The 24,562-nt window shown below is 53.7% G+C and overlaps 2 protein-coding genes across 3 annotated transcripts; one reads left to right on the top strand and one right to left on the bottom strand.

Moving 5' to 3' along the window:
- Positions 1 to 261: 261 nt before the first annotated feature.
- On the bottom strand, positions 262 to 3,184 carry GAL3ST3 (galactose-3-O-sulfotransferase 3). Its single transcript, XM_069470380.1, has 2 exons — positions 3,060 to 3,184; positions 262 to 1,432 (listed from the first exon to the last, which is right to left on the bottom strand). The coding sequence occupies exons 1-2, from the start codon at positions 3,182 to 3,184 to the stop codon at positions 262 to 264; spliced, it is 1,296 nt and encodes a 431-aa protein (XP_069326481.1).
- Positions 3,185 to 10,117: 6,933 nt separating this feature from the next.
- On the top strand, positions 10,118 to 24,548 carry SF3B2 (splicing factor 3b subunit 2). 2 transcript variants are annotated; one of them, XM_069471812.1, is made up of 22 exons: positions 10,118 to 10,271; positions 10,427 to 10,473; positions 10,762 to 10,839; positions 11,615 to 11,854; positions 12,090 to 12,140; positions 13,240 to 13,357; positions 13,981 to 14,090; positions 14,411 to 14,507; positions 14,700 to 14,791; positions 15,177 to 15,392; positions 15,504 to 15,641; positions 16,189 to 16,269; positions 16,488 to 16,715; positions 17,352 to 17,501; positions 18,143 to 18,232; positions 18,345 to 18,452; positions 19,241 to 19,348; positions 19,572 to 19,714; positions 19,803 to 19,904; positions 23,207 to 23,306; positions 23,412 to 23,597; positions 23,909 to 24,548. In XM_069471812.1, exons 1-22 carry the CDS (start codon positions 10,139 to 10,141, stop codon positions 23,978 to 23,980), a joined length of 2,688 nt encoding a protein of 895 aa, XP_069327913.1. In that variant the 5' UTR covers positions 10,118 to 10,138; the 3' UTR covers positions 23,981 to 24,548. The 2 variants fall into 2 exon arrangements, with proteins under 2 accessions (XP_069327913.1, XP_069327914.1); XM_069471813.1 differs by having other exon boundaries at positions 10,127 to 10,271; positions 13,984 to 14,090; positions 23,909 to 24,129.
- The last annotated feature ends 14 nt before the right edge of the window (positions 24,549 to 24,562 follow it).

Genomic DNA, 24,562 nt, shown 5'->3' with positions numbered 1-24,562 from the left:
CGGCCCTCAGGCCTTTTGTCAAAGTCACCAACCACTTGGGAAGGAAACGGTGGCCCAGGGCTCGATCCAGCCTATCAGCGCCATCCCCAACGACGGGGCTCAGCCCATGATAGGGAGGTGGGCTCAGAGACAGCCCAAAGTTCAACATGGGGGTCAAGCCCCTTGGAAAGACAGGGCCCTGACGGGGCGGGGCCTGGAGGCAACCCCAGGCCGACTCCTGGCGGGCAGGGCAGGCCCTGGGCTCCTGGAGGCCGGCCGCGCTCAGGGGCCCTGGGGGCCACGGGGCAGCGCTCGGATGGGCCGCGGCGGGGGGTTGTCCAGGACCGGCTCGGGCCGGGCCCGCGCGCCGCCGCGGCGCTTCTGCTTGCGCAGCAGGTAGTTGGAGTACTGCACCTCGGGCATGGCCAGCTTGAGGCAGGCCTCGGTGGCCGGGCCGGCGCCGCCGCTGGGCAGGTCGTAGCCCATGATGTCCACCTTGCGGCTGGGCTGCCACGGCTGCAGCTGCTTGGTGCGGATCTGCGCGGCCGGCCGCAGCGCGGGCTCGTCGCCGAAGCAGCGGCGCAGCAGGCGCTGGCGGGCCTCGCGCAGCTCGCGCGCCTCGCGCTCCACGCACGCGCGGCCGGCGCGCGCCACGCGGCGCCAGAAGGTGGCGTTGAAGTGGTCGTAGAGCCCGGCGTCCAGGGCGTTCCAGGCGCGCGCCGCCCGCGCCAGCGCCGCGGGGATGGCGGCCAGGCGCGAGCTGGCGGCGCGCGCGTTGAGCTTGGCGTAGAGCACGTCGTCCAGGTCCCAGGCCAGCAGGCGCCGCAGCAGCACGAGCGACTCGTCGAAGTACTCGGCGATCATGACGAGCGAGAACACCTCCTCCACCTGGCGTATGAGGCCCGCCAGGTAGGCGGCGTCGTCGCGCGGGCTGCGCTCGTTGTCGCCGCCCAGGTCGTAGGCCAGTGTGTTGTGCGCGAACATGGCGAAGTGCTCGCCCGCGCGGTAGTAGGCCTCGGGCGCGCGCAGGAAGGCGGCGAGCGACGCGTTGGGCACGCGCCGGAAGGCCGGGCAGTACTGGTTGTAGTAGCTGAAGAGCGACTCGAACATGGCGGCCGGCTCGCGCAGGATGGTGACGTAGACCGTGCCGGGCGGCATGAGGCGCGCGAGCTCGTCGCGGTCGAAGCGCAGGTGGCTGGCCAGCACGTGCGGCGGCCGCGTGGCCGGGTGCACGAAGTGCGCCGAGAAGTTGCGCGGGTAGCAGAACTGGTGCTCGCAGCTCGGGTGCGGCAGGGCCACCGTGAGGTTGTGGCGCTCGGCGAAGCGGAACAGGATGTTCTGCACCGTCGTGCCGGCCGTCTTGTGCGTCTTCAGGAAGGCCACGGTCGTGTGCTTGGGGCGCAGCGGCGAGTCCCGCAGAGGCGGGCAGCTCAGGGGGAACAGCTTGGGGTACCTGCCGGGCCCGGGGTGTACGGGGGGGGGGGGGTGAGGCGGGTGCTGCTCGCCCCCTGCCCCTCCCTGAGGAGCGCCCATCGTGGGCTTTGCTCGTGCAACAGTAGAGGGCAGTGGTCGGGAGCCTCAGAGATGACCCCATGGCCCCTGCTGGCCTCCTGGCAGTCACGCCCACGTGTATTCTCCTCCCCTAAGTATGAGCTGGGCTTACTGGTGCCTCTAAGGAATAGAAAAGGGCCGGGATGGTGAGATTATACCGTAAAGACTGTGGCTTCTATCTTGGTCTCTCTCACTCAATCCAGGATAACTCACGCTGAGGGAACAAGCTGCCATACTGTGTGCAGCCCTATGGGGAGGTACCACAGTGGCAACAGCCGGGGAGGAACTGGCCCCTCGGCCCGTCAGCCTGCTAGAACTGAAGTCTGCCAAAACCACATGAGTGAGCTTGGAAGCAGGTCCCTTCCAATCAAGCCTTCAGATTAGACTTCGTCCCCAACAGACACGTTGCTTGCAACCCATGAAAGGCCTTAATCCAGAGGGACCCAGTAAAGCCGCCCCTGGATTCCTGACCCACAGAAACTGAGATAACGTTCGTTGTTTCCAGCTGCTAAGTTTGTTTATGCAGAAATTGATACTATTTAACAAAAGGACAAAGGCCTCTGGAGATCCTTGAGGAATCCCACTTTACAAATGTAGAAACTGAGGACTGGAAAGAGAAAAATCACTTACATAAAATCTGGAGACAGCTCAGTCACCAAATCCTCTTGCTGTCTTTCTCGGTTTTACTCTGTAACTGGCTCCTCACTTTGTAGATGGGTGGCTCTGGGCTTTGTGGCAACCCATCTGTTACGTTTCTGTTAAGGCCTCTAGAGCCTCATTCATTCATTTAATAAACAGGTTTCAATTGTCCACTATGTACCAGCCACTGTTCCAGGCTCAAGAAATACAATAGTGTATAAAAAGAGAAAAAACCTTAGCCCTCTCGAAGCTTTTGTTTCTGTTCCTTGTTCTTGAAACAAGGATGTTTGGGATTTCAAACCAGCAAATCATCTGACAAGGGGGGCTGGACCCATTCGCACCATTCTCGGAGGCAGACAGTGTAGAAAATGGGGAATCGGAAGCCTTGAGAGGCGAGGGATTTGTTGGGTTCACACAGTGAGACAAGAGCAGGGTCAGGGTTCCCGTTAGTTACCACGTGGTCTCTGGTGTCAGGGTGACCAGCTGGGTCACACATGGCATCAGTCCCACTCTATACATGAGGAGACCGAGAGAAGTGAGGGGCCTTGCCCTCACCCAGCACAAGAGAAGTGGTGAGAAGTTGTTTGAAGTCCACGGGGGAGGCGCTTAGCTGTGTGCTGCGGGGTTCGGGCTGGATTTGAATCCCAGGTAACCCTAACTACGACTTTGCGTAAGTCACTCCACCCTTTCAGTGAAGACCTGCCCTGTGTGGCTCTAGAGGGATGTAAGGAAAGCACTTCAGAGTAGCGGGAAGGAGCAAAGCCCAGTAGGAGGCTCTGCTGGCAGGTGGAAGGATGGGAAGAGGCGCTCCCAGTTTGCTAAGCCAGGGAGCCGCCCCTGGAGGAACCGCCTCCCTGGGCCCCGCCCCTCGCCGAGGCCCCGCCCCTTACCAGCTGAGCTGCGCCCCCTGGTGGACAAGGAGGCTCACAGTGCTGCACCCCAGCACCAGCAGCAGGACTTTCCTGCGGCTCATCATCTTGGTGGCCTGCTGCAGGCGCTGTACGATGGCTGGCATGGTGGAATGTCCACCCTGGACAAGCCAGGGACTCGCTATCCAGGACTCCCTTTGCAGGCACTCATGGGGGCTCCTGCGGCTCTGGTAGCAGGGCCAGTGTTCCTGAGAAGCCTGGCAGGAGAAGGAGGCAGACAGGTTTGCAGTGGGCAGAGGAGATGGGCTCCGTGCCCCAGCAGGACTGCTGCGAAGGTGAGCTCCAGTGGGTGGGGTGAGCAGAGAGGCCAGGGCAGATCAGATTCCTCCCTCCCATTACCAAGAACCTATCTCCTCACTGCTCCAGATAACCTAGTCTTGGGTGGAATTACAGGGTCTGGGGTGTGGCCAGGCCTTCAGGTTTGTAGCCACTCCCTCCCTGGAGTCCTGTCTCTGCCTCTCCGCCTGCCCCTAACTCTTCGTTGTCTTGTGGTCATCTGTTTCCCCGGTAGATTGGCCTCGACACCAGGGCTTGGAACACAGAAGTCTCCACGCAAGGTTTCCCCCTCTCCAGGACGCCCTGCCTGATTGCTTCGGCCAAGAGTTGGTCCTGACCCCAGAGAGACTGAGCTCCTCAGAAACACTGAGCAGGCCTTCACCTCCTCGAGTCTCAGAGCAGTGCTGCGGGCGTACTCTGAGTGCTACTCTGCCACATACTTAATCCCATTCAGTCTTCACTACACATTCCCATATTCCCTAACATGTTCCCACTTTACAGATGAGGAAATTGAGCCCGTAAGAGATGATGTCACTTGTTCCTGGTTACACAGCTGGTAGCAATAGAACTAGGATTCACACCTGCTTTTTCTGGCTCCCAAATCTGTGCCCTTAGATGCTACATGTGCTGTCTCCATAGAGAACTGATTTCCTCATCCCTGCCCTAGACTGGCAGTTCTGCATGCCTCTAGCCTTAAGCCCTCCCAGGTGGGCTCCGGCCCTGGGGGCCTAAGAGCGAGAAATCCACAAAGGAAAGGGGGACTTGAAATCCTGGAACTCTATCTGGATTCCATCCCCAGACACCTGAAACCCAGGCGGCTGTCAGCTGACTGCTGAGGTGCTCGGCCAAAGCAATGGGCCGGCAGCCTGGGACAGGAGCCGGGTCAGGTCAGGAGGGGAGGGGTAAAGAAGTGGCTCCTGCTTGTCGCCCTGCTGAGAATCTCCAGGATAAGGTGAGCCTCCATCTCAGGTGAGCAGCAGGAGCCAGGGCGGGAGAAGGGCTGGTTTCCAGCCATGGCTTAAGGGTGGCCCAGCCCTTGGGAAGTCAGCTTAAGCAGAAATGCCTGTCCCCGAGCTAGGGTGTGGTCACTGTCTCAGGAGCCTCAGTCTCCAGGTTCAAGTTCAGCTTCATCAGTCACACACACCCCTCTCCAAAGGGCGGGGAGGGGGGACTGAAAACTTACGGCATGTGCATGTATGTGGAACTGGAACTAGGACACACCTGGGTCCCAGGAGGGGTGAGGTAATATGAAAACCCTTTTGACCATTACCTTCCCCTGGGGCCCTCGGCTTGGCTTCCAATCTCTCCTTTTGACCCCCCCCCCCCCATTAATCCTGGATTACACTTAAACCTGTTTGGGTGGAAAGATGTCCTGGTTGTGCCTCCCCTCCTCTCTGGGCCATACCGCCTGGTTTCCTCCACCAGCCTGCAGACAGACTTAATCCACCTGGAGCCGAGGGGTGAAGGGTCCAGCTGCAGAGGGCAGCCAGGGGCATAGTGGAGGAAGCCTAAGGCCCTCCCTGTCTTTTCAAGGATTGCTGGGCACAGAAGGGCTGGCCCGGCCTGGCTGGGGAAGCCTGTGGGAGGGAGTGAGAGCCCTTGGCTCTCTAAGGATACACACCTTCTTCCTTTGTGTCACTCCTCCTGCCTAGAGGACTTGGTGACCAGAGGGAAGTTTCTCAAGGGGACAAAGTAGGGGACAAGTCAGTTCCCACCTCTGCTATACTTGCTGAAACCACCTTATTTCTTGGAGGAGTCAGGGTCAGCCAAGGAGGCCAAGCCTGTGGGGTGCTACAGCCAACCTCTCCTGGGGAGAAGCTTCCCCCGGCTACACAGAGTGACAAGGGTGCCCCTACACCCCCACTCCAGATCTTTCTCCTCTCCCCTCCATGGCTTCACTCTGGGGAGACAGCCAGACCCCAGTCCGAGGCCTGCTTGGGGACACCAGCCCTTGGAGGTGGGCACCAGCTTCTGTTGGTCTACCACCAATGACAGGCTGCTCATCACCTCTATACACAGCCTGGTCCATTTCCGAGCAGCTTCAGCTGTTCCAGTTCTTTCTGGGACAGCTAGGAGCACCCTGCTACTCGTGCCCTCCTCAGCCTGCCCTTTCCACCTCTCCTCTGCACTGCTGCGTGTGCTGCCCTCCTAGGGCACACACATTTTTCTCCATGACGGACCTTCAGGTATTTGGAAGCAGTAACCCTCTGCTCTGGGTGGGCACTCGGCCAGGCTAAACATTCCAGGTCCTGAGAGAGGTGCTGCTCGGACACTGGAGGAGGCCTTCCTTCCCTTGGCAAGTGCACTCCGGGATGCCACTTTTGGAGACAGGGTCAAGGCAGTGGCACCCGAGGAGGGGCTGCCTGGGGCTGGGTTTCCCTCTGAGCTTCAGGCTGCTGTGGGGTGGGTGGCCTTGCTGCTGGGGCCAGGCTTTAGAGCAGTGGCCCTGGCCCCTGCCCTCGGATGCGTCCAACTATTCCCCATTCTTCCTGATGTCTTCTCCACGGAGAGAGGTCCCCACGGCAGGTCAGACTGCCCGGCCTCATCAGAGTGTCAGTGCTAATTTTAGTCAGAACAATCTACCTCAGGCTGCTGTCCCGTTTTGCAAATTGCTTTCCTTCCTCCAGGGAACCAAAGAAGACATGAGGAAGACATGGTGTAGCCGGCTGGAGCTTTGAAAACGGCTGGGGTGCCCACCCACTCCTAAATGAGCCCTTTCTCCTCTGTCCCCTCTGAGTTCTGGACTGACACTGATGTGCTTAGAGGAGGGGGCGCCCCAGACCACTCAGACCTGCCGCGAAATGACCTGGAGACTCCCTCCTGACTTGCGGGGTGCCACAGCCCAGTGAGGAGGGAAACTGACCCAGGGCACTTGAGAGGAAGGGGTGAAGGTCTGAGGGGGTCTGCAAATTAAAGGCCTGGGAGAGCAGATATCTTTCCACCTCCCTCTTTTTCCTCCTCTCTCTCCTCCAAGCCAGCACTAGGTCCCCCCACCCCCCAGCCCTTCTGTCATCCACCCCCGCATCATCCCTGCCTCCGAATTCCTTTCATCCTCCTCTCTCCATCACTACCCACCCCCACCCCACCTCCCATTCCCTCGATTTCATCCCAGCCTCACCCAGGGATCCAGCCACCAGGATCTGGTCACCCTTCGGGATAGGCCAGATTCACCCTCCCACCCGGTCCTCTCCTGCTCCGCAGGGGTAGCGCGCCCCCATCCTCGTCCTCGTGCTCGCCAGCGCTAGGCCCCCAAGACACTCTCCCACCCCCTCCCCATCCCTCTGTGGTACACCCCCAGCCCCAGGCCGGTCACTGCAGTACTCACTCCCCACGCGTGGGCTCTGCCTCCAGCCCTGGTGCGGCGGCCGCTGCTGCCTTTCGCCCCTGGTGCCGAAATCCGCACCTGGTCCGAGGGCGCTGGAGGCCCTGCGCGCCAAGTGCCGGCGGCTCCTCGCTGCGCCTGGATGGGATCAGGTGGCGGCGTCCGCTCCGCTCCCTTCTCCCCGCTCCGCCCGCCCCCTGCCCCCCGTAGCACACTGGAAGCAGGGCAGGGGCGGGGCCAGGCTGGGAGCAGGAGAGAGGGAGGGGAAAGAAAGCGGGAAGGGGAGAGGGATTCCCTGGCTTGCTGCTGCCAGTGAACACTCTCCCCGTGGTGGCTTCGGTAGCAAGCATCTTCCTCCCGCAGCCTTGCAGAGTCCGACGGCGATGTGGCCAGCGCCCTTCTCTCACTCAACAGAACGGGAAACTGAGGCCAGGAAAGTGTCTGGATACTCTGGCATTGCTGGGTATTCCTGGGCCCCACTGGTCATCCTTGGGCTAGTGGAGCCTTTTTCCTGGGTGAGTTAGAGACAGGGGTACACTTACAGGCACCCACATCCTCCCTCCCTCCTCTCCTCCTCTGTCCATCTCCCTAGAGGGGCACAGCCCCAGCCCTGTCTGGTCCCATCTGCCCTCATGCACACAATTCCCTTCCAGCCTGTCCCCAACACCCTCCAAGGCCACCCCCTGCTGCTTACCCACTCCTCCTCACTAGGACTCCAGACCCACTCACTAGTGACTAGAGCTTTGGTGAAACTGGTAGGGACCCTCGCCCAGGCACCGTGCACCAGGAATCAAGAGAACCCAAGTTCAATGCTGGTTCTGCTATTAAGTCTCAGAGTCAAGAGGCAACTCCCTGAGCCTGTTGCTTCCAGCTCTAAAATGGGAAGCTGTTCTTGGAGCTGTGCAGAGACAGCAGAGGTGATACTCATGAAGGCTCCTTGTGAACTCCCGTCTTGGTCCTTAGGTCCTATCACCTGGGAGCTGGGCAGCAGCACCTCCCAAAGCCATGCCAGACACCGAGAGCCCCACATTTAGTTCTGTGGCATCCCTGCTTTCTCCTTCACTCTGGGCCTGGTAAATCAAGGATCCTGGAGCAGGGGCAGCCACCCAAAGCTGGGACTGGAAGGGGCTGGATGCCACCTTTTAGGCCCACAGGCAATAGGTAGGTATTTTGTGAGGGTCCTTGTTAAGGAGGGGAAGGGAATGGGGACTCTCAGGAGAAGGAAATGCTCATGGCCCCAGTTTGGCCCCTAGGGCAGGTCATCTTCTCTGTGCCCCTCAATCTTCCCCTCTGTGCAATGGGGAGCAGCGTACCCTGCCTGCCCCCCAGGGCTATGGTGACAAAATGAGGCCCCACCCTTTGCCCGTAGTTTATTCTGCCTCAGAGACCCCTCCCACTTCCCCAGCACCTACTTGTACCTTGGGGACTCCAGCCTCAGGTGACCTGCCCTGCGCTGACCCAGGTACAGGAAACAGAAGAGCCTTCCTTTGGGCTACAAAGGGTCTGCCTGAGTGGGCTGACAAGCTGGAGGGAAGGGCACTGTTCTTTCTTCTGTGCTGTCCTTTCTGGGTTTGGCTTCTCCTCTGGGAGTGGCAGCAGGATCCTGGGATAGTGATGTGGATGGAAGCGGGGGGAGTCAAGGCTTGGGTAGGAGGAAGAGAACTTCCCAGTCAGTGCTAGGATGTGAACCATCCTTTGCTGGCCCAGTGCTTTCTGCTCCAATACCTCACCTTCCCTAGATCTGGTGCCCTATTTTTTTTTCCAAAATATTGAGGGAGTACAAATATTTTTGGTTACATGGATTGCTTTTGTAATGCTTGAGTCATGGCTACAGGTGTGCCCATCACCCAAATAGTGTTTATTGTACCCATTAGGGAGGTTTTTGCCCCTCCTCTCCTCCCCCCCCCCCCCCGCCCCATTCTTCTTCTTCTTCTTTTTTTTTTTTTTTTTTTTTTTTTTTTTTGAGATAGGGTCTCATTCTAGCTCTGGCTAGAGTGCAGTGGTGTCATCATAGCTCACTGCAACCTCAAACTCCTGGGCTCAAAGGAGCCTCCTGCCTCTGCCTCCCAAGTAGCTGGGACTATGCCATGTGCCACCACGCATGGCTAATTTTCCTATTTTTTTGTAGAGACAGGGTCTCGATATGGTATCCAGGTTGGTCTCAAGTGATCCTCCCGCCTTGGCCTCCTATAATGCTGGGATTACAGGTGTGAGTCACTGCACCTGGCCGGATGCCCCACTCTTTTTTCCTTGCTCCCAGCTACTTCAGTTGGTGAAAAGAAGCTAGCTAGAGAAAAGATCTGAAGGGTGTGAGTGTGGAGGAAATGAGACCATTTCACTTGAGTCTCCCAGCTCCTTAACCCAACCTAACACATACACACACACAGTGAGCCTGGCTGTCAGTCAGAGGACAGGGCTAGTGGCAGAGGTGGGGAGGCAAGGATCAACTGCAGATACCACCTAGGCCCCAAAGGCCACAGGGAGTGGAGCAGGGAGTGGGGGGCAGACTGGGCCCTGCAAGTAGGCAGGGGCCGAGCAAAGAAAAAGATCCAGATGTATTTTCGAGACAAAAAAAAAAAAAGACACAAATCCTGTCGCCAGAAAGTTTCTTTTTTTCAGTTATCATTTATTGGGCGCCTTTTGAACGCCAGGTGCTGCGAGACAGAAAAGATCAAGTCCCTGCTCACGTTTTGCAGATGGAGGTAGGAAGGGCAAGAAAGACCTAACGAATGGCGATTTGAATGTATTATGGGAGCTCCAAGGAAGGAAAGGAAAGCGGGAGAAGGCTTAACGAAAGAGACCACATTTGAGCCGGCCTGGGCAGTGGAAAAAGGGGCTTTAGTGTCGCCCTTCCCCCCGGTAGGCAGCTGGAGCTCAGCCCGGGCGGGCCGCTCCTCTCGCGGCTCCGATCCCCTTTCAGCCCATTCATACATGCGTGGGCCAGGGGTGCGCGGGAGGACAATCGCACACTGTTTTGCCACAGGCTTCGGCTCCAACCTCCCGCCTGGCGCCCGCAACGCGCGGCCGCCGGGGAACGCGTCCCTCGGGACTCGCAGGGCGCGCCAGGGCCGGGGCCTCCCTCGCTCGGCGGGGAGTCGCGCCGGAAGGCCGAGCCTGCGCCGCGGCCAGCGAGCAGCCGAGAGCGCCCCCTCCGGGGGGACCGGCTTTCCCGGCCCGGCCGCCAGCGCTCGGGTACTGCAGTCGGCGGTGGACCGGCAGGGGCTCCCGGAAGGGTACGCGACCGGGCCGCCGAGGGGCCATCGGAGAAAGGGCGTCGGGGACGAATCCCGTCTGTCCGCGGACAGCAGGAGGCGGGCCTCGGTGCGCACAGCCCTCCCACCATAGAGACGAGGCGGCGTATGCCGCCGCCGGAAGTTCCGGGAAGTGGGCCCCGAGGTTGGTCTGAGCTTCCGGGTGGGGAGCGCGCCTTCCTGCGGCTAAGATGGCGACCGAGCTTCCCGAGCCTCCCAAAGCCGAATTGCAGCTGCCGCCGCCGCCACCTCCTGGGCATTATGGCGCCTGGGCTGCTCAGGAGCTTCAGGCCAAGTTGGCAGAGATCGGAGCTCCGATCCAGGGTGAGGAGCACGGGAGGTCAGGAGGGGGCTGTGTGGGCCTGCGGAGAAGCGGAGCCCGGTTACCCGGGAGACCCGGGGCGGGGGGCGGAGGCGGGCTGCTGGGCCCTGACCTGGCCGGTCCGCCTGCCCCGTTGATCGTGAGCTTTGCTCCGCAGGGAGTCGCGAGGAGCTGGTGGAGCGGCTGCAGACCTACACTCGCCAGGTAAGTGTTGGCGGGACGTCGGATAGACCGAGCTTCTGCAGTAGGCCTTCAGCACCCCTCCCGCCTCTGTTTTCGTTCTTCCCTCGGCACAGCAAGCAGAGGCTTGCCTTTTTTCCCTTGTTCTTGCCTTTGCCAGCTTTATTGTAATCACTTCTATCTATCTCGGTTCTCTCCAGCGCTCAGTTCGAGACAGGCACCGGTAAATTTCGTTGAATGAATGAGAGAGAATGTAACTCAGGGGAAGAGCTCCTTTTGGGCTGACCTAGAGTCCTCTTTTCTCTTTTGCAGACTGGCATCGTGCTGAATCGGCCGGTTTTGAGAGGGGAAGATGGGGACAAAGCTGCTCCCCCTCCCATGTCAGCACAGGTAGAGAGGTTGTTCCTCTTAATAAGGTCCCTTCCGAGCCCCTCCTCTCCCATGCAGTGTACTTGGGATGTGTAATAATAGCAGGTGGCACAGGGAAGAACGGAATTGGAAGCTCTTCAGTTGTCTCTTTAGTGCTGATACTTGTCCTCTTCTCAGCGTCTGCTCCTCAAATTCTACCTGTCATTTAAGATTCAGTTTGAATGTCAGGAAGCCTGATTTGATCCTACCTCACCTGAAAGCAATCACTCTCTTCTTTGCCCTCCCAGGGTACAAGGCCCATGTTACTCAATGAGACATAGAGGGCTCCCTGCTTTGATTTCACATCCCTGCACTTAATAAGTCATTGGGGTTTGCATTGCCCTAGCACAGTGATTTCTATTTATTTAAGTCCTCTCAACTTCCATATTTTTTCCAATTCAGGATTTGATTCTTTTTTTCTAAAGCAGCAGCTCTGACCTTGGATCCATTTATCTCTGTGTGTGGGTTGAGGCGTTCCTAGATGGCCTTTAGAGGTGTCCCCAAGTCTCCTGGAATTCTATGCAAAATCTGTGTCCATAATATTTTTCTGGGGAGACAGTCGATAGCTTTCTTTGGTGCCCCAAAGTTAACATTCTCTTCTCTTATACTGCTATGGAGTGTATTCTCTCTTATGGAGCAAGAACTATGTATCATTTGACTTTGAATCCCAACACCTCGCTCATAGTAGGTCCCCAGCAAATGTTTCTAGAATGACTAGATAAATGCTTCCTAGTTTACGGTCGTATTTTCTCCACAGCTCTCTGGCATTCCCATGCCACCGCCACCAATGGGACTCCCCCCTCTGCAACCTCCTCCACCACCCCCACCACCTCCACCAGGCCTTGGCCTTGGCTTTCCTATGGCCCACCCCCCAAATTTGGGGCCCCCACCTCCGCTCCGTGTGGGTGAGCCTGTGGCACTGTCAGAGGAGGAGCGGCTGAAGCTAGCACAACAGCAGGCGGCGTTGCTGATGCAGCAAGAGGAGCGTGCTAAGCAGGTAGGGCAGGTAGAAACCTGGGCCTGGACCTCATCATTAGGTCCCCAGAGGGGGAGTGGAGTCTCAGAGAGAGCTGGATCCTGGGGCCCAGTCTTTTGGGAAGGTCTGGACTAGAGACTAGAACATAGGCCCTTGGCTAGAAGAGGGTCTCAAGAAGCAAGAGTTGTGGCAGATTGGCCTAGTGGGGTATTGGCATTGGTATGAGTTTGTGTTTTTGTTTTGCTTTGTTTTTTAGCAGGGAGATCATTCACTGAAGGAACATGAGCTTTTGGAGCAGCAGAAGCGGGTAATGCCACTCCCCCTAACCTTTGACCTCAACGTCAAATCCATTGACTATCACTTATGCTTAGTGATCAAAATGAGGTGCACCATTCGTGTTTTCCTTGGAGGTTAATTCATCCCTCACTAAGTTTCAGTGTCTCTCAAAGAATTCCATTTTTCCCATGCAGGGGTGGGAAACCTGCAGTCTTCTGTTTTCAAGATATTTCTTTTTTAAACACCAAAGGAGGCAAGAAAAGCTTCATCTTTCTCTGCTGCACCCCTTTTAATAAAAGGATTTGTTCTGTAAAACTTGGATTCAGTCAAAAGGCTGCACTTAAGGATCTAGAAGGCCACAGTTTCCCCACCCCTGATTGGTGGACTATGACCTAGGGCCTGTTTTTGTATGGCCTCTGAACTAAAAGTGGTTTTTATATCTTTAAAGGGTTATAAGAAAAAAAAAAAAACTCAAGCCAAGAATATGTAACAATCCATAAAATAGCCCATAAAGCTTAAAATATTTGCTATCTGGCCCATTATACAGAATGTTTGCTGACCCCAGCTGGTCCTACGTGAGGTCATTCTAGGTGCTCTGAGGAGGTTTCTGAGCTAATTCAGTCATTCGTATTGTTGTTAGACAAAATATGATGAGTGTAAGTTTGAGAATGTTAAATAAGATGTTTGGTCCCAGAGGTGTGTTGTGTCAGTTGTTACCCAGTGGATTACTCAGGAGTATTAGAAAGTAAGCGTGAGAAGCAACAAGTATGGGAATAGGTATGAAGTACTGTGTGTGCTCAGAATGTGCTGGATATTGAAGGGTAGGTATAAGAAAACAGCGCAAAAGTTCGTTCTATGTAATTTAATCCTCTGGGGAAGAAAGCTGTCATTGAAAAAGAGAACGTAGTGTTTTCCTTGGCGTTAATTCTAGGACTTTCTCATTGTGATGAGAGGTTTGCTCCATTTGGATCCGCAGCTTGGGAGTGTGGGGGTGGAGGCGATGTCAGAACCCCGAGTGGTTCCTGATTATTCTCCTTGGGCCGATTAACCCAGCCAAGAGAATTCATTTGCCAGGGGCTGCCTGCCAAATGCATGTTCAAGCTGTTTTCACTCCCACTTCCCTCCCCTAGGCAGCTGTGTTACTGGAGCAGGAACGGCAGCAGGAGATAGCCAAGATGGGCACCCCCGTCCCTCGGCCCCCACAAGACCTAGGCCAGATTGGTGTGCGCACTCCTCTGGGTCCTCGAGGTGAGTGAGGCCCTGGAATGGAAGGGAGGGGCAAGGAAGGTGACTTAAAAGTTTACCAAAAAAAAACTTTTTTTTTTTTTTGAGAGATGGTGTCTCTCTGTTGCCCAGACGGGAGTGCAGTGGCATCATCATAGCTCACTGCACCCTCAAATTTCTGGGCTCAAGCGATCATCTGGCCTCAGCCTGCCGAGTAGCTGGGACTACAGGCGGGTGCCACCATGCCTAGCTAATTTTTAATTTTTTTTGTAGAGGCTTTGTTACCCAAGCTGGTCTTGAACTCCTGGCCTCAAGTGATCCTCCCACCTTGGCCTCCTAAAGTGCTGGGATTACAGGCATGAGTCATGGCACCCAGCCTAAAACTCTTTTTAAGTATCTATCACATTTTAAACTGTACATGTTGTAAATGTACGGTTCAGTGAATTTTCACGAACTGAACACAACGTATAACCAGCACCTGGACCAAGACCCAAAATGTTACCAGGACCCCAAAAGCCTCCCAGGCTCACTTCTCATCACCCGTTCCGCTGAACAGTAACCATGACCGTGACTTTCAGCAAGGGAGGTAGTTTTTTGGATAGTTTTTTGTTTCTTCTGACATTGTATTTGTTTATCCTGTCTCTCAGTAGCTGCTCCTGTGGGCCCGGTGGGCCCCACTCCCACTGTTTTGCCGATGGGAGCCCCTGTTCCTCGGCCTCGTGGTCCCCCACCACCGCCTGGAGATGAGAATAGAGAGGTGAGACTGATGATTTCTTCCTAGGGACAGGAGAGTGGTGGTTCAGATTGGGGCTATTTCTGGATTTTTAGAGAAGGATTCTATGTGAAGATGGGGACTTAAGTTCTTGGGGGGAGGGGGAAGCCCTACTTAGTTAAAATATATTTAGGGTAGGGCAGAGTTCCGGGGTCCTCCCTGAGGGATGCCAGACCTCACTGAGTCCAGTTGGCGTAGCCCACTGCTGCGGCTCACCTGGCCAGCAGCCTTTCTGGTAGGAGAGGTGGACATCAGAGGGAAAGGGCATTGCGACTCCCCTCTGCTGACTGGATGGTCTCTGGCAGATGGATGACCCCTCTGTGGGCCCCAAGATCCCCCAGGCTCTGGAGAAGATCCTGCAGCTGAAGGAGAGCCGCCAGGAGGAGATGAACTCTCAGCAGGGTGAGTGCGGGTGTGTCCTGAGGCTGCTGCGACAGAGCCTGGAGAGGCTGAGGCCGAGTCCTCGCTCCTCCACCCCTTCCCCAAGGAGGGTTTAGAGAGAGAATGGCTCTCAGGAAAGGTAGGTTAACGTGGCCGAGTATCAGGTCACCGGCACCGAGAAGAGACTCTGATCACCACCGTCCTTCCTTGCAGAGGAGGAGGAAATGGAAACAGACACTCGCTCATCCCTGGGCCAGTCAGCGTCAGAGACTGAGGAGGACACAGTGTCCGTATCCAAAAAAGAGGTATGTGCCGGAGCTGGGTCTGGAAGGTGTGTCAGGAGACGGGGCTTGGGTGCTGAACCAGCCGTCAGTGTTCAGGGAGCAGCAGCTGCTGTTTCGTGCCAGTTCCCGTCCTGAGCATCTTAGATGTTTTTCACGTAACTGCCCTTTGGATTCTGGGTACCATGCATACCTACATTTTACAGCTGAAAAAGCTGGGGTTCCAGGAGGCACGCAGCTTGAGAGGGGCAGAACTCTGGAGTCTGACCGTGAGGCCCCTGCCCGAGACTGCCTCCTGGGGAAGAGACTGGGCATCAAACTGTGGGGACGCTGAGTGAGGAGCTTGGGGTTGGGAGGTAGGTACGGTGCTTAGATTCTCCGACCCAGCTGGTTGGTCTTGTCTCGACAGAAAAACCGGAAGCGTCGGAACCGGAAGAAGAAGAAGAAGCCCCAGCGGGTGCGGGGGGCGTCATCCGAGAGCTCTGGGGACCGAGAGAGGGACTCAGCCCGGTCCCGGGGCTCTGACTCCTCAGCTGCCGATGTCGAGATCGAGTATGTGACTGAAGAACCTGAAATCTACGAGCCCAATTTCATCTTCTTCAAGAGGATCTTTGAGGCTTTCAAGGTGCGAGGGGCAGCGCTCTGGAGGGGCACAGCTAAACAGGGAAGGTGCGGGGACGGGGTGAGGGGGAGGCATCTTGCAGGGTTGGGGTTCCCATGTGGTCTGCCTCCTCAGCTCACCGACGATGTGAAGAAGGAGAAAGAGAAGGAGCCAGAGAAACTGGACAAACTGGAGAATTCTGCAGCCCCCAAGAAGAAGGGCTTTGAGGAGGAGCACAAGGACAGTGATGATGACAGCAGTGATGACGAACAGGTCAGGCCCAGCCCTCATGGTGGGGAACAGGCTCTGGGCACTGGTGGCTAAGATACATCCTGAGAGGGACCGTGCAAAGTCTTGTGGGCTTTGGTGGCTTAAGTTTTGGGGTGGCCAGGGCAGTTTGATTCACACCTAAGGGTCCTGCTCAAAAGAGGTGGCCGGGCACGGTGGCTCATGCCTGTAGTCCCAGCTTCTTGGGAGGCTGAGGCGGCGGAAGGGTAGCTGCAGCTCAGCGGTTCGACACCAGCCTGAGCACAGTGAGACCCTGTCTCCATAAAAAAAAAAAAAAAATTACAAAAAAGACCAAAAAAATACTCAAAAACCAACAAAAAACCCAGCCGGGCGCTCTGGCAAGCGCCTGTAGTCCCAGCTACCCGGGAGGCTGAGGCAGAAGGATCGCTCACAGCCCAGGACCTGGAGCTTGCGGTGACCCACCCTCACTGCACTCTACCCAGGACACCGAGTGACACTCTGTCTCCACAAAAAAAAAAAAACAGGGAAACTGATAGAGTGCCTGCTTAAAGAGGTGATTGTGGTGTTCTAGGAAAAGAAGCCAGAAGCCCCCAAGCTGTCCAAGAAGAAGATGCGCCGAATGAATCGCTTCACTGTGGCTGAACTCAAGCAGGTGAGGCCCAAGACCACCCGGCAGGCCCTGGATGGAGCCTGGCCGGGAGACCGAGTGAGGAGTCCCTGGAACCCCACAGCGGCTTTGCTTTGGGAGGTGTCGAGGAGGTCTTTGAGCGGCTTGGGTGATCTGGGTGTGGGTTTATTGAGGAAGAGAAGGAGAGCTTTAGACCTAAGAGGTTGGGGCTTTCTAGAGACGTGTTGCTGTGTGTTTTCCAGCTGGTGGCTCGGCCTGATGTTGTGGAGATGCATGATGTGACGGCACAGGACCCTAAGCTCTTGGTTCACCTCAAGGCCACGCGGAACTCCGTGCCTGTGCCACGCCACTGGTGTTTTAAGCGCAAGTACCTGCAGGGGAAGCGGGGCATTGAGAAGCCCCCCTTTGAGCTGCCAGACTTCATCAAACGCACAGGGATCCAGGAGATGCGGGAGGCCCTGCAGGAAAAGGTGGGGCCCGGCTGGGGCTCAGACCTGCCCTCGGGATCCCTGCCGTTCGCAGCAGCCTCCTTCAGAATTGGAGCCTGGTTCCCAAAATCCACCTACTTTTACTTGTCTCGTTATCCTCTTGTTTTCCTCCCCCTCTCTTCCTCCCCTGCCTTCACTCTGCCAGCTCACCTGGTGACTCCTTTCCCTGACGTGCTTTGTGGCTGGAGATTCATGGTGGTTGTGTAACTTCTTAAATGTAAAGGTTGTGATTAGGTGCTCTGAGCAACAATATTTGCCTGTAGTGCAAAAATTTGGGGCTTACAGAAGGACACGGGAAGCCTCTGCCTTCCAGTTAGACACCAGTCAGCCAGTCCTCTCCAGAGACAACTAACGAGATCCATCTCTTGGTGAGATGGCTTAAAAAATAGTTACTGACTATCATTGACTATATAGCCGAGGCTGATTTTATAAGATCTGTCCTGTTCAGCATGGATTATGTAATTCTGGGGGGTTTGAGCAGGAAGGATTTTGATGACTTTCAGAGTTGAGAGAATTGAGGTTTCCCTTGATCTCTTTTGGGAGTTGGGAGCTAGGTTTCTCTAATGAGGTGAACTTGGCGAGTACCTGTTAAGGCTTGTCTCCTGCCATTCTCCACAGGAAGAACAGAAGACCATGAAGTCCAAAATGCGAGAGAAGGTTCGGCCCAAGATGGGCAAGATTGACATTGACTACCAGAAACTGCATGACGCCTTCTTCAAGTGGCAGACCAAGCCGAAGCTGACCATCCACGGGGACCTGTACTATGAGGTTCGGGAGGGGCCTAGGGGAGGCCTGCTGGGCCGTGGGGTCATGACAGCCTAACCCTGGGTCAGAAGGGCTTTTGAAGCTGGTAGAGCAGCTCCTCTGCCTTAGAATTGCCCATAGCTACCCTCGGATGAGATGGAATTTGCAATTTTAAAGTGAAGTCCTTTTTTGGAAGAGCGATGCAGACCATGTCTTTGAAATGATACTACTTTGTGGTGAGTGCGTTAGGGACGAGGGGCCAAGTGGCAGATGCTTTTAGGAAACATTTAATATTGGGGGTGGGAGAAAAGTTTTTATTTTTTTCTGGTCCTTGAAATATTAATCACTATGATGTCATGGAATTTTGGGGGTGCAAGGATCCTAGAGACCATCCTACCGAAGGCCCTCATTTTACAGGTGAGAAAGCCCGTCATAGCGGGCCAAGTTCTCACGGTGGGTCAGTGACAGCACCGGGGGTCTGGCCTTTCCCCTCAGCGCTGGCCTTTATTCCTCCCCCCGGGTTGGCCCGGGAAAGAGTGATGAGCAGCAGGGTGGGAGCCAGGCAGTGCAGAGGGACTGTCATCCTCATTCTCATGTCCTCTTGCCATTGAGCTGCCAGCGTGTGCCTGGCGTCCACAGCACAGCTCGCTCTGCCTTTTCCTCAGGGGAAGGAGTTTGAGACGCGACTGAAGGAGAAGAAGCCCGGAGATCTGTCCGATGAGCTCAGGATTTCCTTGGGGATGCCAGTGGGACCAGTGAGTGTCAGCCAGCTGGCTGGGGAGGCGGGGAAGAGGGTGGCAGTTGGGGCGGAAGGGAGAGCCGGGGATAGGGTTAGGCAGACGGTGTCCTGTTCCCTTCCTCCTGCAGAATGCCCACAAGGTCCCTCCCCCGTGGCTGATTGCCATGCAGCGATACGGGCCACCCCCGTCCTACCCCAACCTGAAAATCCCTGGCCTGAACTCGCCCATTCCCGAGGTGAGTGTTGTCCTTCTCTTCCTTCTTGGCTGCCTCTGCTTTGTAACTGGAGGATGATTTTATTTATTTTTCAAATTTTTTATTGACATAATATTTGTATACGAGGTCTCTCTTTTAAAAAAAACAATAATGGTTTTTGTTCTTTAAAAACATGACATGGTTATGATAAAGGATTCAGTCAGAATTGACGGGTACAAAGAGGAAAACAATCACCCACAGTTTCACCACTCAGAAACAGCGAAATTTAACATTTGGTGGATATGTTCGCAAATGTCTCTGGTAGGGACATGGACAGACAGAAATAATTTTCTCTCAGTGGCATCAAATTTATTCTTACTTTTAAATAAAAAGTATTACGTTAAAAACATTAATAGCCAATAAAATCATTAAAGTGAAAAAGTAGTATTGTTAAACTTCACATAAAAATTTGTGCCCTTTAAGAGAAATAGATTCTAAACAAGCCAGCTTTCCAAAGTTAGGAAAAATCAATAAGAAATCTGAGTCATGTTTTTAAAGTACATGTTTTGGTTTCAGACAGCATAGACTTTAACATGAAAAATGAGGTTATTAGTATACTTCTGCCTCCTGTCTCCCCATCATGTTGCCTCCAGATTTTAATTGCTTATTAATTCTGCTTTCTAATGCTTTCTGACATTTACTTCTATTCTGCAATCATAATTTCCAGAGTTCCCAAGTGTGTGTTCTGTACTTTGGAGTGTGACTTTCCTCTAGGGCTTCCGTGTTTTGGAGCCTCGGGGTGGAACCAATTCGTGCTCCTTCTCTTGCAGAGCTGTTCCTTTGGGTACCACGCCGGTGGCTGGGGCAAACCCCCAGTAGATGAGACTGGGAAACCACTCTATGGGGACGTGTTTGGAACCAATGCTGCTGAATTTCAGGTATGGGGTGTGGACTGGCAAGCTTGGTTTTACTTAATGTCATGAAGGTTAGAGGTAGCTGGTTTAATAGCTTCATTATCAGGGAGCTGGGTGTTCTGAGATTTCAAAGTCTGAAAACAGGTGTACATTCTCCTGAGATATTAATGCAAGCTCCCGACTAGAATATGAGCTCCAGGTAAGTAGGGCTTAAACATTTGTTGAATGGGTGAGTGATCTCTTTCAGACCAAGACTGAGGAAGAAGAGATTGATCGGACCCCTTGGGGGGAACTGGAGCCGTCTGATGAAGAGTCTTCAGAAGAAGAGGAGGAGGAGGAAAGTGATGAAGACAAACCAGATGAGACAGGCTTTATTACCCCTGCAGACAGGTGGGGGAAACAGAGTCTGCCTTTCTGAAGTGGCCTATCTTTGGGGGCTTTCTTTGTTCCCAGCACTTACTTGTTCCTCTCTTTACAGTGGCCTCATCACTCCCGGAGGGTTCTCATCAGTCCCAGCTGGAATGGAGACCCCTGAACTCATTGAGCTGAGAAAGAAGAAGATTGAGGAGGCGATGGATGGGTGAGAAAACCAAGCAGGCCAAGAGGGGAGGACTTTTACTTCCCTTCAGCCTCTAGGTTGGCTGGCTTGCTTTCGTTCCTTTTTTCTCCTTCTTTAACAATTATTGAACACCAGTTCTGTGCCAGGCACTACTCTAGGCAATTGGGAGTCAGCGGTGAAAGAGACAGTTGAGGTAAACAGGTAATCAGAGAACCAGGTAATTTCAGGTGTGGATGAGGACAGTGAAGCAGAGGAAACTGGGTAATGGGCTATAGAGGGAGGTGGTGGTGGGAAGGCCTCATTGAGGAGGTGGTGTTCGAGCCGAGACCTGGATGTTAGGAAAGAGCCAGCCACAGGGTGCCCTGGGGGCGGGGGTAGCAGTAAGCGTGAGCAGGGGCAGAGGCGCTCAGACAGGCCCGGCTTCCTGCAGTCATGCATTTTGAAGCTCTATTTTTAGGTACATTAACATGCAGGATTGTTGAGTCTTCTTCATGAGTTAATCCCTTTATCATGAAATGACCTCTTTATCCATTCTGTTCTTTGTTCCCTTTTTCCTGGCTTTTTTTTTTTTTTTACCTTTTGAATTAATTGAACATTTCTTTATGATTCCATTTTATCTTCATTGTCAGCTTATTTACTGTAAGACCTTGTTTTGTTATTTTAGTGGTTGCTTCGGGGTCTATATATGCATTTTTATCATGATCTAACTTCCCGTGATAGTAAACCACTTCTGGGCAGTAGTACGAGTCTCACAACAGTGTACTTCATTTCTTTCCTCCCACTTTTGCACTATTGTCATATATTTTACTTTTATATATGTTATAAATCCTATACTGTGTGGTTGTTATTTTTGTTTAACTGGTCAGTTATCTTTAGAGAGATTTAAATAAGAATCGTGTATGAACCCATGTAGTTATCATTTTTCGTTCTTTCATATATTTGTGTATATTCAGGTTTCTATCTGGTACTATTTTCCTTCTGCCTGAAAGGCCTCCTTTAACATTTCTTGGTGTATGGGTCTGCTGGTTTGAAATCTTTCAGCCTTTGTACTCAAAAAGTTCTTTATTTAACCTTCATTTTTGAAAGATTTTTGCTAAGTATAGGATTCTAGGTTGACAATTTATTTTTCCCTTTCAGTGCTTTTAATATGTTGCTCTAGTGTCTTTCTTGCATTGATTCTGATGAGAAATGTGTTATTATTCTTACCTTTGTTCCTTTGTATATAATGTGTCGTTTTTATCCAGCTGTTTTTAAGATTTTATTGCTGGTTCTGAAAAATTTGACTATGATGTACTTCGGTGTGGTTTTCTGAATGTTTCTTTGCTTGGGGTTTGTTGAGCATCTTGGATCTCTGGGTTTATAGTTTTTATTCATTTTGGAAAAATTTAGGCCATTATTTCTCCAAATATTTTTTCTAGTCCCTTTTTTTTCTCTCATTTGGGAACTCCAATTACACATCCTATTAGGTTTGTTGAAGTTGTCATATTCCTCACTGAAGCTCTTCTTTTTTCTTTTTTTGAGACAGGGTCTCACTCTGTTGCCCAGGCTGGAGTGCAGTGGCACCATCATAGCTCACCGCAACCTCAAACTGGGCTCAAGCGATCTTCCTGCCTCAGCCTCCTGGGTAGCTGAGACTACAGATGCGTGCCACCGCGCTGGGCTAATTTTTTCTATTTTTGGTACAGACGGAGTTTCACTCTTGCTCAGGCTGGTCTCAAATTCCTGACCTGAAGCGATCCTTCTTAGCCTTCCAGAGTGATAGGATTACAGGCGCAAGCCACGGCGCCCAGCCATACCCAGTAATTTTTGATCGAATGCTAGGCTTTGTGAAATTTACCTTCTTGGGTCCAGAATATTTTTGTACTCCTGTACATCTTCACCTTTGTTCAGGGAGACAGTTATTTTTAAACAGTTTGATCCTTTCACGTGTTGCTTTCTGGGTTCATCAGGTGGGACTGAAGCAGTGCTCAGTCCTCCCCGTTACAGGCACAAGGCCCTTCTGTAAGCTCTGCCCAGTGCCTTGTGAACGAGGAGGTTTTTCTTTCTGGCCAGTGGGAATCATCACTATTACCAGTGCTGACTGAGTGGCAGGTCCTGTTACTGCTAATCCTTTTGGGCGATTCTTTCCCCAGCCCTGGTAGTTTCCTCATAGGCACATGCTGCCCAGTACTCACCTGAATACTTGGGGAGGACACTCTGTAGGTCTCTTGAGTTCTCTCTGTCTGCTGTTTTCTCCAGTACTCTGTCTGGAAATTCCAGCCGCCTTCCTCTCCCTGGACTTTCAGCTTCATCTTAACTCACAGAGAGTCCTCTGGGCTCTAGGTGGGTCTTGTTTGTTCTGTGGCTTAGAAACTCTCAATGCAGGATGCTGGGCAACTGAAGGGCTCACCTGGTGTGTTTCCTGTCTTGCAGGAATCACTGTCCTTCGTTGCCCTATGTCTAATGTCTCGAAAACCACTGTTTCATATGTTTTGCCCATTTTTTGGTTGTTTCAGGCAGGAGGGTGAATCTGGTTCCTGTGAGACTTCTCAGGAAGTCTCAAGCTTTGCATATTTAAGGAAGAAAAAGAAGCGCAGTGAGGAGGGAAATGACCTCCTTAGGGCAGAGGCCCAGACTATGAACTCTTTAGGTCCTACGTGGTAAGGAGCTTGGATTTTATTCAAACAATGATCAGAAGCCTCAGGGTTTTGAGCAAAGGCTTGACTGGATCTGAATGCTGTTTTAAGGCATGCACTGTGGCTCCTGTAAGGAGAATGTCACCTCTTGCAGTGGGAGAGGTAGAGATGAGGACGTAGTCTGGGTGATGGTGGTAGATTTGCTCGTGTTCCCAGTATAATCCCTGACACTGGTGAAACTGGCTGGGGTGGCTCCTTGCAGCATAGGAAGTGCTGGAGTGTGGGCCACGTGTTAATACATTAGACCTCCAGGCCAGGTTTGGGCGGGAACTGTTGTAGCCTATTCTCTCTTGCCAGCTTCGCTGTACCAAAGTTCTCTTGTAAACTTGCAGCCTCTCTCACCTTTAGCCTTTCGTTGCAGGCAGGATTCCTGATCTCTGATCCCCTCACTTGGTTCAGGGGGCCCCCTTAGCTCTGTCTCTATATCCCTTCCAGGCTCTGTCCCCTGGAATCAGCACTGTGCCTCCACCCCCTAACCCAATTCTTTTCTCTCATGGGCCTCCATGAACTGCAGAGGCTGCGCCCCTGGGTATTGCTAAATTTCTCCAAGGAGCAGTGTGGAGGTGCCACCTGTTTTTTTTTGGCTTCCCCTCCTGGAGACCCTTTTGTCTCTTCCTTTTTTGGGCTTGACCCTATTGTCCTTTGCAGAAGTGAGACACCTCAGCTGTTCACTGTGTTGCCAGAGAAGAGAACAGCCACCGTTGGGGGAGCTATGATGGGATCAACCCACATTTATGACATGTCCACGGTGAGCACTTGGAGGACACCGATTTGGGGGGGATATGAAAGGGGGCAGAAGCTAGGGCTTCTGGGACTCTCTTTGGAGATGACAAGGCCCTGGTCTCCTTTCCAGGTTATGAGCCGGAAGGGCCCGGCCCCTGAGCTGCAAGGTGTGGAAGTGGCCCTGGCACCTGAAGAGTTGGAGTTGGATCCCATGGCCATGACCCAGAAGTATGAGGAGCATGTGCGGGAGCAGCAGGCACAAGTAGAGAAGGAAGACTTCAGTGACATGGTGGCGGAGCATGCTGCCAAGCAGAAGGTGGGTGCTTCTGGGGAGCTGGGTCTTGAGAGTGCCCAGGGCAGGGTCTGCCTTTCCAGTGGAGTGGTGCCCTCTGGTGGTGAGAGCGGGTAGACTCCGTGCTTGCTGCCTTGGAAACCCTCCCTTTAAGGATGGTTAAACTGAGTCACAGGGAGAGAAGGGATTCATCCCAGTCGGAGAGGGAGGTAGAAAAATCCAGATTCAGCACTTCCTCCACAGACTTCTATAACTATGTGAGGCTGCTCACTCTTGTTTTGGGGTTCAGGGGATTGTTCAACCTGTTGTAACCTGTTTCTCTTTCTCCCCTTTAGCAAAAGAAGCGGAAAGCTCAGCCCCAGGACAGTCGTGGGGGCAGCAAGAAATACAAGGAGTTCAAATTTTAGGTCCCTGTCACATACCTGGCCCTCCTTTAGGCCCTTTGGATGTCTGGGCTTCACACATGGGTCCCCAGGAGCCACCTCGCCTGCATTTCCCAAAAGCTTGTCATTTCATGTTATTTTAGACCTGTTTTGTAAATAAAGCTGTTTCCAAGGAAAGAGATGAATATGTAGCACTTCTGATCCTCCCTCATCTCCTTTTATCCCCTTCTGCAAAAGGACTAAAATAGCTTCTTCCTGCAGTCGCTGGGCTGCCCCAGTGACCACGGGCCTGTACCAGATCCGATGCTGCAGCCAGGAGTGGTGGCGGAGCCAAAGCCACGCTGAAATTGTGTGTGTTTTGCCCCTGCCCGCCTTGGTAGGAAGGCTCTGGGGAAGGCATCTCTAGGTCTGGTGTGACCTTAGTACTTTGTCCTTGGGGAGTAAAAATAGGCAGCTTAGCGCCCCGGCTGGGCTGGGGAAGTAACAGTGGGCTCGGGAAGTAGGCCAGGTCGGCCTTCCTAGTTGACCTTGTGGCCAGAAGTCCAAGTCCTTACCTGTGAGAGCACAGCTCAAAAGCTAAGTTTCTGAGTCCGTGTGAGCCCGTGG

This window comes from Eulemur rufifrons, chromosome 6, assembly GCF_041146395.1.
Source record: "Eulemur rufifrons isolate Redbay chromosome 6, OSU_ERuf_1, whole genome shotgun sequence".
In the NCBI taxonomy this organism is placed as follows: Eukaryota; Metazoa; Chordata; class Mammalia; order Primates; family Lemuridae; genus Eulemur; species Eulemur rufifrons.
This window is presented reverse-complemented; position numbering and strand designations above follow the sequence as displayed.